This window comes from Phacochoerus africanus, chromosome 2 (genome assembly GCF_016906955.1).
Source record: "Phacochoerus africanus isolate WHEZ1 chromosome 2, ROS_Pafr_v1, whole genome shotgun sequence".
In the NCBI taxonomy this organism is placed as follows: Eukaryota; Metazoa; Chordata; class Mammalia; order Artiodactyla; family Suidae; genus Phacochoerus; species Phacochoerus africanus.
In genome coordinates, this window is record NC_062545.1 from 138111957 (window position 1) to 138130584 (window position 18628).

The 18628-nt window shown below is 38.2% G+C and overlaps 1 protein-coding gene across 1 annotated transcript in view; it reads left to right on the forward strand.

Annotated features, from left to right (window-relative positions):
• Positions 1 to 18351, forward strand: part of AQR (aquarius intron-binding spliceosomal factor) — a 96591-nt gene extending 78240 nt beyond the window's left edge. Inside the window, 5 exon segments of the mRNA XM_047766784.1 lie at positions 986 to 1156; positions 5224 to 5309; positions 10649 to 10823; positions 14016 to 14129; positions 17725 to 18351. Of these exon segments, the coding sequence (XP_047622740.1) occupies positions 986 to 1156; positions 5224 to 5309; positions 10649 to 10823; positions 14016 to 14129; positions 17725 to 18060 (882 nt within the window). The 3' untranslated portion in view covers positions 18061 to 18351.
• The last annotated feature ends 277 nt before the right edge of the window (positions 18352 to 18628 follow it).

The window sequence follows — 18628 nt, forward strand, 5'->3', positions numbered from 1 at the left end:
CTTTTATCTGTATGAGTTGATGCTTAGATAAATGTAGTTTGCTTTCAATTTAGAAAATAGATTTACACTGGCATAAGATTCCTGTCTTCTGAAGAACTAGAAAATTTAAATGAAGAGATAACTCAAGCTGTGTGTCACTGTGTCACCAGAATATAAATGATTTTTCTGAAGGTCCTTCTGTAATTTTCCTATTGCCTTTACATGAAATCCCACTTTTTGTCTCTTTTTTGATTTTCATATTAAGTTTATTTTCTCAATTTGCTTTCTTCTCTCATCTGTTACTTCAGTTTAATCTCTATGGAACTGGACAAAACAGTCTTGTATATGCTTCCTCACTTTCAAGTTAAGCCTTGGTTTTAAACCCCTCTCCGTCAGTCTTTAACTAGAGTCTCTACATTTCCAGTAAGCCAGAATGATTTATTTGAAGCCACATCCTCTTCCCACCTAAAGTGGTCTGGTAGAGATGGCAACTATCAGTAAGAGAACAAGCACAAAACATACAAAAAGTACTAAGATGTATGAGGAAGAAGGAAAGACATTGTGTAAAAGTAGAGGAGTACAGTACTGCTCGATGTATATGCTATTAGACTTGATTTTCTACTGGCTTCTAAGATAGTTACATTGCTTCTTGGTGTTAATTTTTTTTCCCGTAACTATAGTTGCAGTATGCTGTAGCAGAGCACTCTTGATCTGCATTATAGCTGTTGTGCTCTCAGAAATATTAAGCCTTTAAGTGGGTAACTTTTACTTTATGATCGTTCCATATATTGCAGATATCAAAGGGAAGTAATTACCACATACTGTTTTTTTATTTATCAGTGTTAACCTAGTGTAAGTTACTTCTCAGTTTTATGAAAGGTATTCACTTGTCCAAGTTATTAACTTTTTACTTCTTGAGATGTGATAAATGAACAAATTGTGCTAGTTAACTATTTTCTCTATAAATGGAAATAAATACACAATCTGGTTAATGTTTGCATTACAGAATCTTGGAGAGGCAGAATATGTAGTGGCACTTTTTATGTACATGTGTTTACTTGGTTACCCTGCTGACAAAATCAGTATTCTAACCACATATAATGGGCAAAAGCATCTTATTCGGGACATCATCAACAGACGATGTGGGAGCAATCCATTGATTGGAAGACCAAATAAGGTAATTTTATAAGTATAATGTGTTCTTTTCTTCATTTTGTTGACAAGATGGAAAGATTTATATGTCTGTTCTACTTGGTTTCTTTGCTATCTCCTTTTAAGATATGTGAGAAAATCAAATAATAGAAACTCTATAAATCACAAATTCTCTGGGAATTAAGTCTGACAGTCATTGGTTTGCCATGAATGTCTATCTCAACTATCACACTGAAGATTTTTGTTGATAGAAATCAGAATAAATGTTTCCAAAACTTTTTGTTGGTGAAGTGTCTAATGAAACTGTTTATATACTGTTATAGTAGAAACAGTATTATAGCATTTTTTATTTTCTTTTTTTACAAAGGTATAATTTTTACTGCTTCTTATTGTATATAGGAAAGTGTTTTTTCTTGGGGATAAAGAAAAATCATAAAGGAAGGTCCCGTGTGGCACAGCCAGTTAAGGATCCAACACTGCCATGGCTGTGGCACAGGTCGCAACTGCAGCGCAGGTTCAGTGCCTGGCCAGGGAACTTCCACATGCCGCAGGTGCAGCCAAAAAAAAGGGTGGGGGGGAATAATAAAGTACATTCATACTTTAGGAACTTTTTTCATACTTTTAAAATTTTTTATGTGATAAGATAGAGTAATATGAATAAAAATGAGGATGCTGGATTTATCAATAAAGGTTTGAAAAATGAGAAAGAATAACAAAATATAAGTATTAGTAATGATGAAATTAGGACTTTGGTTGTGAACATGGCTGTATAAAAGCTCTTTCAGGGAGTTCCCTTTGCGACACAGCAGAAACAAATCTGACTAGTATCCATGACGATGCAGGTTCAATCCCTGGCCTCGAGCAGTGGGTTAAGGATCAGGCATTGCCATGAGGTGTGGTGTAAGTCACAGATGTGGCTCGGATCTGGAGTGGCTGTGGCTGTGGCATAGGCTAGCAGCTGTAGTTCTGATTCAACCCCTAGCCTGGGAACCTCCATATGCTGTGGGTGTGGCCCTAAAAAGCAAAAAATAAAAATAAAAACTCTTTCACCTTTTCCTTTTTTTTTTTTGGTCTTTTCTAGGGCTGCTCCCAAGGCATGTGGAGGTTCCCAGGCTAGGGGTCGAATCGGAGCTGTAGCTGCCGGCCTACACCACAGCCACAGCAACACGGGATCCGAGCCTCATCTGTGACCTACACCACAGCTCATGGCAATGCCAGATCCTTAACCCGCTGAGCAAGGCCAGGGATCGAACCCACAACGTCATGGTTCCTAGTCAGACTCGTTAACCACTGCACCACGACGGGAACTCCTCTTTCACCTTTTCTTGGAAATCATCCACAAGTAAGAGGAAAATGAGAGGAGGAGAAAACAAATCCCATTTTTAGTGAGATGATGCAGGTCAGGTGACTAAGATCAGGAAGAAAATGTGGGAAGAAGAAAATGTAGGGGACCAGTCTTCAAAGTGCCAGCAACAAAAACATACTTCCTTAAAGTGAGGGCATACTTTGAAGTATAAGAGCCACATCCCTTTTATGCAACAACAGATGTAGGAATTGGGGTGAGCAGAAGCCTTCCTGGTCCCAGATTGGTTCTGAGAAGACTACAAATGAGCTCTATTTGAAAAAAAATAGACTGTCTCTATAGTAGCAGTGGAAAGGAGAACCATCTGTTGTGAAAATCACCAAGTCTTTAAAAAATAGTCCTCTTCACCCCAGCTTAACCTTTTGCATGTTGCTAACCTAAGAAACCCAGGTATGCAGTAGTGAAATAGAGGGGAAAAGGAAATTAGCACAAACTCAATTTATAAATGAGTGACAGAGCATCAGCATATATTATTTGATGAGATAATATGCTTCAGAAAACATGTCAGCCTAGAACAGATGGAAATTTTGAAGGCACATTTGGTATGAATTTTAAAATAATGAAGTACCCATTTCTGTGAGGGAAGGCTGCAAAGCAGAGAAAGCGAAGAACCCAAGAGAGGTAAAATGTGCGCAGGAAGAAAATAAAACAAAATCAAAGAAATGAAGACAAAACTAAAAGGAATATGGGGAGGAACAGACACTGTAGAACTATCATAAAGGATAGTGAAGACGGAGTTCCCGTCGTGGCGCAGTGGTTAACAAATCCGACTAGGAACCATGAGTTTGCGGGTTCGGTCCCTGCCCTTGCTCAGTGGGTTAACGATCCGGCGTTGCCGTGAGCTGTGGTGTAGGTTGCAGACGAGGCTCGGATCCCGCGTTGCTGTGGCTCGGGTGTAGGCCAGTGGCTACAGCTCCGATTCAACCCCTAACCTGGGATACTCCATATGCCATGGGAGCAGTGCAAGAAATGGCAAAAAGACAAAAAAAAAAAAAAAAAGGATAGTGAAGATGGGAAACCAATAGCCTTGAAATTTTGAAAGTTTAGGTAGAAGAACCTAAGTGCCTGAGTCCTTTTATTTATAAGTAACAGAAAAACAAAACTCAAACAATAAGAAAAGTTACTCTCTCTCATAACAAGAAGATGAATGTACCGTTCGTGGCTCCAGGGTTGGGTTACAAAGCAACTCAATGATGTCATCAAAGACCAAGGTTCATTTCATCCTTCTGCTCTGACATTCTCAGTGTATGAGCCCAGCTCTCAGACAAGCTCTCCACCTGGTCAGGATGGCAGCAGGACTTCCAGGTATAATATCAACACACATGAACAAAAGGACTTATATCCAGAATATATGAACTCCTATAAAAGTCATTGTAAAACATGGGTATCCCAGTACAAAATTGGCAAGTGAATTGGACAGATACTTCATACAAGAAGACATATAGACTATTGCCTTTGGAATGGATTAGCAATGAGATCCTGCTGTGTAGCACTGGGAGCTATGTCTGGTCACTTGCAATGGAGCATGATAATGTGAGAAAAAAGAATGCATACATGTATGTGTAACTGGGTCACCATGCTATACAGTGAAAATTGACAGAACACTGTAAACCAGCTATCATGGAAAAAAATTAAAATCATTATATAAAAAAAAGACATACAAATGGGCAATAAGCACATGAAAAAATGCTTACTATCACTAGTTGTCAAGGAAATGTAAATTAAACTTACAGTGAGGTTCTACCACATACCGATAGAATGGCTAAAATTATAAAGATTGATAGTATACCAAGTGTTGGCAAGGATATGGAGCAGCTAGAACTCTGGAACTAGAACATTGCTGGTAAATGTGTAAAGTGGTACAGCAACTTTGGAGAACAGTTCGACAGTTTTCTTATAAAGCTAAACACTTACCACATAGTTCAGCAGTTTTATCCCCAGGTATTTATCCAAGAACAGTAAAAACATGTATTAAAAAAATTTATACATGAATGTACATTGCAGCTTTATTCACAATAGCCCCAAACTAGAGACAACCCAAATGCCATAAGCAGATGAGTGAATATATTCATTCAGTGGAATACTGTTCAACCGTGAGAAGGTATGAACTTTTAATGTGTGTAACCCATGGATGACTCTCAGAAGCATTAATGTTGAGTGAAAGAAGCCAGACAAGAAAGAGCACATACTTTATGATTCCATTTTTATAGAATCCTAGAGTTGGCAAAAAAGTATCTGTTGTGACAGAAAGCACATCAGTGGTTATCTGGGGCCAGAGGATACAGATTTGATGACAAAAGGGACTAAGGTGATGGAAATTTTGATTGTGACGGCAGTTATGTGGTTGTATATATTGTCATATTTTATCAAATTGTGCACTTAAAATGCTGCTGGGCATCAAATTGGGATCCTAGGTATATAATTAGCTAAACACAGTTCCTGCTTTCATGGAGCTGAGTAATCTAGTAGGGAGAAGACTGTTAATTCCACGAATAGGTGTTTAGTTATCCAGAGGAGTGCTGTAAGTATGAATAACATAGGAACATAGGCTAATCTGGTTATCATGGTTTATTTCATAATGTTCATTAACTTGTTCTTTCAATTCCAAGTATATGATAGTTGTGTTCTTTTGGGAGAGTAAGATTTTTATTTCTAGAACATTATTTAAATCATCCCTCTAGAGCTTTTACTTTTAAAAATACACCATATTTTCCCTTTTATCCCCCCAGGTGACAACTGTTGACAGATTTCAAGGTCAACAGAATGATTATATTCTTCTCTCTCTAGTACGAACCAGGGCAGTGGGCCATCTGAGGTATGTAAGGAAAAATTTTCATAGTGGTGTTGAACTTTGCTGTCTGCTTCAGTTTTGAGCTTCTGTGGCTAAGTAGTTTTAAATTTTAAGTTTAAAATACGGTTAATTCTTATGGCAACTTTTGGTGCTTTTTCTTGGAATATAATAGTATGAAGGTCTTCGTGTAGTTAGTTAATCATTGCCATTGCTTCCAAATTTTTTGAATCTTAAATGTTTTGGTAATTTTAACTTTTTTACTCTTCAGGAACATTCAGAGATAGCATTTAATCATAAAGTCTTAATATATATATAAATATATGTATTTATCGCATAGTTGTTGGAATGCCAGAAATTAATGGAGGTGAAGTTATAAAAAGTCTTCAGAGACTTTTAAGAGTCATCAGTTTGTCATTGCACAAGATTTCTGACTTTCCCCCATACAGTCTTTTAGCTTCAGTGTTAGAGGATAAAGGAACCATTTGTTCTCCCAGGATTAAGGATTGTCAAAACAAACAGTAGTCTATTTTTATCATTTATTGTGATGTATTTATGTGCTAGAGATTTATGGAAATAATATCTTCTTATTACAGAGCAGCCATTTAGTTTTATACAAAACTTTGTCTCACATATCTTACTAGAAAACTCTAAGAGTTCATTTTATTTTATTTGGTGGATATAAAAAGAAAATTCTGTAAGCCCTCATAATGTTGTCATTAAGTCAAGATCTATTGAGTGTTTAACCCAGAGTGATTAGGTTCCGTTAGACTGATAACTTTTATGTAAAAGTAAACAAAGTTGTAATGTTTCAAGAAATTGTTTCAAGACTACAGCATTCTGGAATATAGTATATTTTTGCTTAAGTGTCAGATGTGTTTTGGGGAGACTTTTCTAAAAAGCAGTTCCATTTCTGCATTGAAATTTATAGCTGCTGTCTGAAGAGGGCATCATTATGATTTACATAATTAAAATCTCTCAACCAGACTTGGTGTGAATATGTGAATACTGCTTCCTCCCCTCTTTTTTTCTTACTCTGTAATGCTTGTGTCTTTTTCACATTCCCATGACTTTATTCCCATGCTGTTCTTTGACTAACTTCTCTGGAAACTTAGATGACAATGATAAAATGCTTGTAAATGAAGGCTTAAAAAAGAACCTGACTTCATTGTTGACTTAGATATGCAAATTTTCTTTATGCAGATAAATTAATCTGCTTTGTATTGGCAAGCATTTGTTTTGGAAGTCTAGCTGCTTCTTTGAAGGATGCTGGATAGTGTAATGTTCTTAAAGCATAAAGGGGAAATGTCAATTTACCCATTATTTATGATTCAGCTATCCAGATAGCTTAGGTATCTTAGCTAGAATTTTATCAACTTCTTCATAGAATTTTTTGCTTTGTACATAGCATCATCTTTCATATCTTTTTCCAAGAAGTAGTAAAGTATTTTGTTTTTCAAGTTTCAAGAGACCAAGGGAATCAATTTTCTTCCGTCTCTCTCTCTTAATAACAGCTTTATTGAGATATAATTCACATATATAATTCCCCTATTTTAAGTGTACAGTTTAGTGATTTGTAATATTCATAGAATTATGCAGCTATTATCACAATTTTAGAACATTTTCATCACCCTAACAAGAAACTGTACTTATCACCTTTCTCTCAAGCCCTTGGCAAGCACTATTCTGCTCTATGCCTATAGATCTGCCTATTCTGGACACTTCATATAAAAAAAATAAAATCACTTAGCATGATATGTTCAAGATTTATCCATGTTGTAGCATGTGTCAGTATTTCATTCCTTTTAATTTCCAGATAGTATTTCATCGTGTGAATACATTACTTTTTATTCATTCATTCATTAGTTAATGGACACTTGGGTTGCTTCCACGTTTCGGCTATTAGGACATGAACATTCATGAACAAGTTTTTCTGTAGAACTATGTTTTCCTTTCTCCTGGGCATGGACCTAGGAGTGGAACTGCTGGGTCACATGGTAACTCTTAAGTTTAACCCTTTAAGAAATTGCTAAGCTGTTTTTCAAGTGCCTACCATATTTATTTTACCCAAATCTTTTTTCAACCAGGGTAGACTAATCAGGCTGTTGTTTAGGAGCCAGGCTATTCAGCCTCAGTTCCAGAGACCTGTTTTAGGATACTGTGTAGCTGTTTAGATGCTAGAACAGTGAGACATTTCTGGTCTCTTTTCCAGCATTCATTGTTCTTGTCCCTGCTGACTTGAATAGCCCAGCTACAAATAGAAAGGCTTGTGGCTGCTTCAGAGCTAAGTGGTAAAACTGTAACTTTGCTGTGTTGTCTTTTCATAGGGTTCTATCAGAGTGATGGCTTATTGTTTAACAGTGCTGTTTCTTTTTGTCTTTTTTTTTTTTTTTTTTTTTTGCTATTTCTTTGGGCCACTCCCGCAGCATATGGAGGTTCCCAGGCTTGGGGTTGAATCGGAGCTGTAGCCACTGGCCTACGCCAGAGCCACAGCAACGCAGGATCCGAGCCGCGTCTGCAACCTACACCACAGCTCACGGCAGCGCCAGATCGTTAACCCACTGAGCAAGGGTAGGGACCGATCCTGCAACCTCATGGTTCCTAGTCGGATTCGTTAACCACTGCGCCACGACGGGAACTCCAACAGTGCTGTTTCTATCCAACCACCTTCTGGGGGCTGTGAAAGAAGCTGGTAGTTTTCATTGCCCTGGTTTCAAGACAGAGCTCTAAGGAACCTTAGAGCTGTCATACTTTACTGTTTTGCCTGGTAGTTTATGATGTGTGTAGTGTTTGGACATTCATTTAAGCAATTTTCTCAGATCCATCTCTTTGGTGAAACTAGCAATGTGCAGGATTCTTCATAAATAGTAGTAAATCTAACATTCATTACCTCTGCCCCATGGAGCTTAGAAACCAGTGGGGGAGACATTAAACATATCCTTGGAAAATACCTACATTTGAATCCGCAGAAGACTTTAGTCTAATTCGCCTCATGTACAGTGGAGATCAAGCTTACTAGAGCTGTTTCACTGCATTGCAGCACTGACGACTAGAGGAAAAATTTTCCTCAGAGGAGCAGGTTCATTGTCACTGCAGCAACACTGTGTCTGTGTTCCGCCTAGGGATAGAGCCTTCTGGATGAAAAGGGGAGAACTGAATATCATTATACAGGGGTTACCACGAAAACAAGTTTGGGTCACCTCCTTCCACCACACCCCCGCCCCTGACAACATGGTTTTAACCATGATTTCCTTTATAATTGTGTGAGAACTCATGCTAAGTATTTCTAGCATTCTACATCCAGTTACTCGTTTTGGAACCACCCACCTATAGCAGGACCCCTTGGGTTTCTAAGGGATGTAGAGGAAATAAAAAATGACTTGCAGTAACCTAGAAGATAACATTTTCTTTGTGAATCCTCTGTGTGATAAATGTAGAAATTCTTCAAAGCTTCTGCAGAAGGGTATGTTTTCTCCTTTTTAGCTAATGAACATCTCTTAGTTTGGGTTGGTGGGGGGTAGGGATATCCCCCCAACAAAGCTGTGATCACGTACTGATGTTGCACAGTCCCCTCCTGATAAGGGACACTAGATCCTTATCAAGGCCATAAAACACAATAGAAAATGAGGCTGAATTAGAGATATTCCCCAGATATCTCACAATATGCAGAGACAAAGAAAAGTGATTTGATAAATATTCCAATTCCCAGTTCTCTGTCAAGTTATTATATGATCTCTGTAACATTTGATCTCTCTAACACTCTTTAACACTTTCTTTTAGGAATTAGGGATGATTGTACCAGATTTTATTACTCATTAAAGTCTTCTCTTTAGTAGAATAATTACAAATTTAAATAGCCATCTAAGGAGTTCCCGTTGTGGCTTAGTGGTTGGCGAATCCAACTAGGAACCATAAGGTTGCAAGTTCGATCCCTGGCCTCACTCAGTGGGTTAAGGATCTGGCGTTGCCGTGAGCTGTAGTGTGGGTCACAGACGCGGCTTGGATCCTGCATTGCTATGGCTGCGGCGTAGGCCGGCGGCTACAGCTCTGATTAGACCCCTGGCCTGGGAACTTCCATAGCCTCCGGAGCGGCCCTAGAAGAGGCAAAAAGACCAAAAAAAAAAAAAAGCAATCTAAGAGCATTTAGAAAAAACAATTTGCCCTCTGTATTTGAAACTGAAACTAGCTTTTCCACAGAAACACGGTCTAAGTAATAGTGAGGTGAAATTAGACTAACATAGTCACTCTTTTATAAATCTATTTGATTCAAATACATTCAGATAAAGGGTTTTTGTGGATTTTTTGTTGTTGTTGTTTTGCCTTCCCGCAGCACATAGAGTTCCCAGGCCAGGGATTAGATCAAGCCATAGTTGCAACCTACACCGCAGCTGTAGCAACACTGGATCCTTCAACCCACTGTGCTGGGCTAGGGATTGAACCTGTACCCTGGCACTGCAGAGATGCCACTGATCCATTGTAGGATCCCACTGATCCCATAGCAGCAACTCCAGATAAAGTTTTAAGAACATATTCTTTTTAAAAGATAAAGAAAACTGCCATCATTCATCATATAGCCAGCTACATGTATAGTTGGATCATTCATTTTGGCATTTTTATATGTGGACCTTGAATCTTATGGGCCAGACATTGGGTCTAGGTACTAGAGTAAATGCATGAATAAAACATGTTATATCATGTCATCATTACTATATTTCTGTTTGTATTTGTAATTATTACTATAAATAGTATAGTATGGTAAAAAAGCTATCTAGGAAGTAAAATTTGACCTTTTAAACTTGACATGGCCTGGGAATTTGGAAAGGACTGGTTCAGATAGCCTCAGTGGTAGTGATTTAGTAAATTGGTAATTGACAGATGAACTATACCATAATACTTAATATAGCTACTTAAACATTTTTAATCATTGCATTGTTTTTTGTGTGTGATGTTCTCCTCCCCTCCCCCTGTTTAAAAAAAAACAAAACAATATAGAGTTTAGCAATAAAACAATAACTTATTGATTTACTAGAAACATTGTGTTGATTAACTTAACTGTTTATTCTGTTAAGTTTTTTGGTTTTTGTTGTTGTTCTTGTTTTGGTGTGTGTGTGTGTTTGGCCACACTTGGAACTTGTGAAAGTTCCTAGGCCAGGGATCAAACCCATGCTATAGTTACAGCCTGCACCACAGCCATAGCAACACCAGATCCTTAACCAGCTGTGTCACAAAGGAACTCCTGTTCTGTTAAGTTTTTATCAGACTTAACTTTTTATTGCCACGGCTTAACAGGAATATTTAGTGGAATTATTTCTAAGGCTGCATAAATATTAATCTTGAAATATGTTAATTTTGTTCGTTTCTCAAAGGGATGTTCGTCGCTTAGTAGTGGCCATGTCTAGGGCCAGACTTGGACTTTATATCTTCGCCAGAGTATCCCTCTTCCAAAACTGTTTTGAACTAACTCCAGCCTTCAGCCAGCTTACAGCCCGCCCACTTCATTTGCATATCATTCCAACAGAACCTTTCCCAACCAGTAGAAAGGTAAGACTTCTTTGTTCATTGTAGAGGGCAGCATTTCTCAGAGGAGACAATGGTTAGCAAGAAACATCATGTAGATTATCCAGTCCCTGGTTTAGAATGCTCCTTACACTAAGGAACTAAATTAGATCGTCTATGTAGAAATAGTAACACCAGCTAACATTTGTTGAGTACCCACCACTGCATATCAGATAACTTCTCTGATCTATCCTGCTGTACATAGCACAGGGAACTATATCTAGTCACTTATGATGAAACATGATGGAGGGTAAGGTGAGAAAAAGAATGTGTACATATGTGTGACTGGGTCACTTTGCTGTACATTAGAAATTGACAGAACACTGTAAACCAACTATAATGGAAAAAATAAAAATCAATTTAAAAAAAATTCTCTGATCCTGTTTCAAACATATGGAAAATGGGGTTAATAAGAAAACCTATTGAATAAGTTACTGTGATGAAACAAGGTAGTGTATGTAAAAACTACTCAATAAATGTTAAATTACATAGTTTTCTTTTTTCATCTCAGTAACAGCCCTTTTCAGTAGGTTTTCTTATTAAATTCACTTTCCACACGTTGTAAACTTGGATCAGAGAAGTAAAGTAGTTTGGCTATACCACTGGTAGGTGTAGAAATCAAGATTTAAAAACCTAGGCAGGGGTTTCCAATGTGGCACAGCAGGTAAAGGATGCAGCGTTGTTGCAGCTGTGGCATTAGGTCCATAGGTTGAAGCTACAGCTTGAATTTGAGCCCTAGCCAGGAAACTTCACTATGTTCCCTATACTCAGGGTGTAGCCAAAAAAAAAGAGCCCATGCAGTCTGACTCCAGAGTCCATGTGCTGTAATCATTGTACTATATTGCCTCTCTTCAGCTTTGTGAGAAGAACTTAATTGACTACTTGATAACAGAATATAAATTAATTAGCTCTTAGAGAACCCATAAGAAGCTTACATTGTGGGAAAGGGTGGGAGGGGGACAGCACATAAACTTAACAAAAAAACTTACTCAGGGAAGTTCCATGCTCTCCTCATTCCTGCTGCCCTTTCCTATCCCCTCCTACTCTCCCCTTTCCCACCACCACTTCCCAACTCCAGTAACTTATCTCTTGAGTTTTTGCCTCATCTTTATTTTCCTTTTGCACAAAGGAGCAGATGCCTGTTTATTTCCTTATATTGTTTTCTTTCCTACATAAAGGTCAGCATACTATAGACTTTTGAGTTTTGTGTTTTTCATTTAATGAAATGCCTTGAAGGTCCGTTGAGTATTAAACAAAACTGTCTTAAATGTTCACAGTATACGTCTTTTCCTTACCCTTCTTTAAACAGACAAACAAAAAAAGGTAAAATTCTTTGTTTTATAATGCTATGGATTTTTAAAAAATTTTTATTATTTTTTCAAGAAATGCTGCTGCAGAGAAATTCACGTATAGCCTCACGTGTCAGGCTGGCGTTCTCAGTCTTTCATGGACTGACTGTTAAACAGGCACAGTCCTGATGAGAGGTCTGAGGCAGAGCTTCAGGGTCTTCAGGTTTAACACACTCTCCAGGTGCTTCCTAGCCAAGGGTTGTAGATATACCTAGAGTCACCAAGGAGCAGAAGGCTTGGAAACTGGTGCTGCAGACAGTACCATAGACTCAAGTCCTGTGGGACTGAGAGCTAAGAGCATCTTATGGTCCTCTGCTCCAGAGAGTGGGAGTGGGAGGAGAGCTGAGCAGCACTGCATCTTGGCAGAGTCGGCTCTCAGCAAAGCCACCAGAAAATAAGCAAACAAATAAAAACAAAAAGCCTTCCATGCTTTGAAGACAGTATTTCATCATTGCAACAGTGTGGCAGTCTTTACACACAGAAGTTGTGACCATTGCAGAAAGTGACCATTATCAAGAAAACACCTGATCACATGCAGTATTGCCATCCTGCTTAATTCTGAGAAATGCTGTTTAGTGAACTAAATATTTCTGATTTTATGTGCTTTAAATAACTTGTCACTTTAAGGTAAAATCTTTTTTCTTGATACAGTTTTTTACCTTTATGGTTTTCTGAATTGTTCCTACATTAAGAAAGGGTGAGACTTTGTAAAAAATTTTATAATCAACTTTAAAAGTTCTTAATCATTATTCTAGGGTGGTTTCAGAAGTGCAAATTTTGTGTTTTCTTCATTTTCTTTACCACTTTACCACTTTAACTACACCAGTAGAGTGGTGTTTTTCAGATTGTTACCAGAAACTTATCCTTCAGAATCACCTCATTTTTGTTTCAGATCTACTAAATCCTAACCTCTGGGTCTTAGAGTCCAAACCTCTGTGATTTAACATTCTCCCCATGGTTGTGATGGATATCACAAACTTTACACCTTGAACTACTATTTGCCAACATTTTTGACTATAGACATTATTAGTAAAAAACAAACCAAAAAAGCCTTGGCAAATATTCACCTTTGTTACTGATATTCTACATATTAAATAATAATAAGAGTTCCCATCGTGGCTCAGTGGAAACAAATTTGACGAGCAGCCATGAGGATGCAGGTTCGATCCCTGACCTCGTTCAGTGGGTTAAGGATCCGGCATTGCCTTGAGCTGTGGTGTAGGTCGCAGATGTGGTTCAGATCTGGCATTGCTGTGGCTGTGGCATGGGCCAGCGGCTATAGCTCTGATTCGACCCCTCGCCTGGGAACCTCCATATGCTGCGGGTTCGGCCCTAAAAGGACAGATAAATAAATAAATAAATAACAAATGTTAGCTTCTTAATTTTTAGAAAACCATAAATGAGAAGAATAATTTTAACATTTTATTTCTGGATAACCTTGAGAATTTCCTTTGGAGCATATATGGTATTGGACCACTACTTTAGACCATGTTGGTTTTTCTTTCTATTCAAATAATTGCCTGTTTCTTATTAATTCTTCCACATGAGTTAGTAGACCAAAACTGATGTTTTACTTACCAGCCTTAAATTATTTTAAAAGCTGGCGACTCTTAGCTCTCTCCTAATCTTTGCTAGGTTTAAGTTGAATCATTCCTCTTCATGAAATCCTTATTGGACTCTATCATTTACATCTCAATGTCCTCTGACTATTTTCTGTCCTTTGAGCCCTGATAGTGTTCATACATAAGATGGAGACAAAGCTTCTGTTGAAATGTTAGCTTTCAGTATTTTTCACTCTATACTTAACTTTCTTTTTGCCTTCTTATAGAATGGAGAAAGACCATCTCAGGAAGTACAGATAATAAAGAATATGCCTCAGATGGCAAATTTTGTATACAACATGTATATGCATTTGATACAGACCACACATCATTATCATCAGGTGAGTTTTCTCAAAATTGACTCATGTTTTTCTTGCTGAAAAATGTTCTCTATTGCAGAATACATCTTTAAAGTATTTGATTCCTTGTGGGAAACCAACAAAACCAAAGTAAATTGTTACTGTTCATGTGACAGTCTCCTTTTTTTGGCTGTGGCATGCAATGGCTTGATGTGAAATCTCAGTTCCCAGACCAGGGATTGAACCCAGGCTGCAGTGGTAAAAGCCCGGAATCCTAACTACTAGACCACCAGGAAACTCCCCCACATCCCTATTTTAAAAACAGCTTTTTTAGATATAATTTGACATACAATAAATTCTACGAATTTAAAGTATACAATTTAATAATTCTGATTTTGTCTATATCCATGAACCCATTCCCACAATCAAGGTAATGAACATGGAGTTCCTGTTGTGGCTCAGCAGGTTAAGAACCCAGTGTAGTCTCTCTGAGGACACAGGTTTGATCCCTGGCCTTGCTCAATGGTTTGAAAATCTGATGTTTCTGCAAGCCGTGGCATAGGTTGCAGATCGGGCTCAGATCTGGCATGGCTGTGGCTGTGGCGTAGGCCTGCGGCTACAACTCCAATTCACTCCTAGCTCAGGAACTTCCATATGCCACAGGTGCAGCCATTTAAAAAATAAATAAATAAATAAATAAAAACAAGAAAATGAACATATCCATTATCGCCAAAAGTTTTCCTCACGCACCTTGATAATCCCTCTTGTCCTCACCAATTCCTTTTCCACCTTCTCCAGGAAACCAAGGATCTACTTTCTGTCATGATAGATTAGCCTTCATTTTTAAGACATTTATATACATAGACTCATTTAGTATGAACCCTTTTTATTCCCCGCTACCTACAGTTACTCAGCATAATTATTTTGAGATTCATTTATGTTTTGGAATGTATGGGTATTCCTTTCCTTTCTATTGCTGAGTGAGTAGTCTGTTATATGGATGGGCTACGTTTACCCATTCTTCTGTTGCTGGACATTTGGGTTGCTTCCAGTTTTAACTATTACAAATAGAGTTGCCGTGGACAATCTCATACACGTTTTTGTACTTGGGTAAATTTCTAGGAGTGGAGTGGTTGGATAGTATGGTAAATACTTATTCAGTTCTTTAAGAAACTGCCCACTTGTCTTACAAAATGGTTGTACCATTTTGTATTCCCACCAGTAGTGTATGAGAGCCCACACACTCTAATTAATGGTTGGGTTCTTTTAATTTACATTTCTCTAATAGCTTTTGATGTTGAGCATCTTTTCATGTGGTTATTTGCCGCCTGTATCTTTGAGGATGTGTCTGTTCAGGCCTCTCGCTCATTTTAGGAGGCTGTTTGTTTTATTGTTACTGAGTTTTGTGAGTTTTAAAATTTATTCTGACTACAGTTTCCTTTTCAGATGTTTGTTTTATGAATATTTTATCTTAGTCTATGACTTGTGTTTTCATTTGTTAAGTGTCTTTCAAAGAACCAGAGTTTTAAATTTTGACAGTCCCAGTGTATCAAGCTGTTCTTTTGTGATTCATGCTTTTTATGTCCTAAAAGAACTTACCCTGACCCTAAGTTACAGAGGTTTTTTTTTTTTAATGTTTTCTTCTAGAAGTTTTATAGTTTTGACATTTAGAGATATGATATGTTGTTAGATGGATGGTATAAAGTAGGGTTGAATTTTACTCATTTCCATTTGGATATTCAGTTGTTTCAGCACTGTTTCCTTAAATAGGCTGTTTTCCCCCTCTGTTGAATTGCCTTGTCTTTTTTTTTTTTTTTTGGAGATTAAAAAGCAGTTTTAGGAGTTCCCGTCGTGGCACAGTGGTTAACGAATCTGAGTAGGAACCATGAGGTTGCGGGTTCGGTCCCTGCCCTTGCTCAGTGGGTTAACGATCCGGCGTTGCCGTGAGCTGTGGTGTAGGTTGCAGACTCGGCTCGGATCCCGAGTTGCTGTGGCTCTGGCGTAGGCCAGTGGCTACAGCTCCGATTTGACCCCTAGCCTGGGAATCTCCATATGCCGCGGGAGCGGCCCAAAGGAATAACAAAAAGACAAAAATAAATAAATAAATAAAATTAGTTAATTAAATTTAAAAAAAAAGCAGTTTTAAAAACTGAGATAAAATTGACATAAAACTTTTTATTAGTTTCACATATATAAAATAATGACAATATCTCTATATATTGCAGAATGATCACCACCATAAATATGATTAACATCCATCACCACACAGTTACATTTTTTTTTTATCTTGAGTACTTTTAAGATCTTACTTGTTGTCTTAGTTAAAAAAAAATTAATTGGCTGTGGATGTGAGACTTTCTATTCTATTTCTATTTCTATTTCTATTCTATTCTATTGATCTCTGGTATCTCCTTTTGCCATTACCACACTACCATTATTAGAGTTTCTTTATAGTAAATCTTCAAATTAGATAATGTGAATCCTTCAGTTTTATTCTTTTTCAAAATGTTTTTGGCTATTCTAGTTCCTTTGCTTTTCTTTATACATTTTAGAACCAACTTGCCTGTTTCAACCCCCGAGAAAAGCTTGTTGAGGTTTTGATTAGGATCTTTGAGTATTATTGTTTAGGATCAGTTTGGGAAGATTAACATCTTAACAATATTGAGGCTTGCTTTCCATGAATATGATCTCTCTCTCCACTTACTGAGGTCTTTGAATTCTCTCCTCAGTGTTTGGCAGTTTTCAGAATTTAAGGTTTATACATTTGTTACTAGTTTTTGCTTGCTTGTTTTTGCTTTTTAGGGTCCCATCCACAGCATATGGAAGTTCCCAGCCTAGGGGTTGAATCAGAGCTGCAGCTGTCGGCCTACACCACAGCAACTCAGGATCCGAGCCCCCTCTGTGACCTATACCACAGCTCACGGCAATGCTGGATCCCCAACCCACTGAGCGAGGTCGGGGATCAAACCTGCATCCTCATGGATACCAGTTGAATTCGTTTCCACTGCGCCACAACGGGAACTCCCCATTTGTTATTAGTTTTATTGCTAAGTATTTCATACTTTGTACAGTTGTTGTGAATACTGCTTTTAAAATTTTTTGTTTACAACAAGAGAAGTAATTCCTGAGGAGAAAAGCCATGCCTTGGCTGCAGACTACCATCAGTAACAGGGAAGCCAGACATGAGAGGTCTCCAGTGTTCTTGCTGAGTGTGCTCTGCTGCTCCTTCCATGCCATGGCCTTGTCTCAAGGCTTGTTTCCTCCTCACGCCTCTCAGGGCCCCTTGATTGAGCTGGGGTGGCAATCAGTCCTAACCAGCCACTGTTTTCCTAGAACATTACAATAAATTTCTTTGCTAAAAAATTTAATAGCTTTTTCTATTGTTTTTCTCCCTGAAGATTTAATATGTACTCTGGTCTTATTATCTGATTCCTACATGGACATATTCCATAGAGTCAGCAAAACCTAGGCCATTGTCATCAGAATTGTTTCATCTGTAGTATAAAATGCCCAGCAGCATCTTGGAGAATTCTAAAGTTGACAGTATCTATTAGGAAGATAATGTTAATGAGACAGCTTAGCTTTGTAAACCATTGTTTTTGCACTGGTGTTCATTGGTGTTTTTTGTTTTCATTAGACTTTATTACAGCTACCACCTGCTATGGTAGAAGAAGGTGAGGAAGTTCAAAGTCAGGATACAGAATTGGAAACAGAAGAAGAGGCCATGCCTGCTCCAGCTGACATCATGCCTACTCTAATGGATGCCAGCTCCAGTCGAGAAACCTCAGCCTCTCAGACTGAACCCACCTCCAATGAGACTGAGACCACCTCCAATCAGACAGGAGTCGATTCCAATCCAGAAGCCACCCCTGCCGAATCTAAGATCACTGCTACTGCGGCAGGACCTGTAGCTACACCAGCAGAGAATAACACCTCTCCTGATGCCACATCTGCCCCTGGAGAAACCAAGTAGCCAAACTGTAGCCCTTCTTAGGGAGGACATTTCATTTATAAAGTCTAGGTAAAGTTACTTTTTGTTTTTTTGTATATGCTTCTGCCATTTTAATGGTACTAATTAATATTAAGTTGTTTTTGGTAGCTGATCTCAGTGTTTATCTTCTTGGATATATTTTTTAAAATGTGTTTGTATGAACAACTCCAATTTTATTTGTTCAGCCAGAAAGTAAATAACCATCTCTTTTATATTTTGATCATTGAGTGACTATATCTGTAAGCATACCTGCATTAAAAGAGTTTTCTGGGAGTTCCCGTCGTGGCGCAGTGGTTAACGAATCCGACTAGGAACCATGAGGTTGCGGGTTCGGTCCCTGCCCTTGCTCAGTGGGTTAATGATCCGGCGTTGCCGTGAGCTGTGGTGTAGGTTGCAGACACGGCTTGGATCCCGCGTTGCTGTGTCTCTGGTGTAGGCCCGTGGCTACAGCTCCGATTTGACCCCTAGCCTGGGAATCTCCATATGCCTCGGGAGCGGCCCAAAGAAATAGCAAAAAGACAAAAAAAATAAAATAAAGTAAAATAAAAAA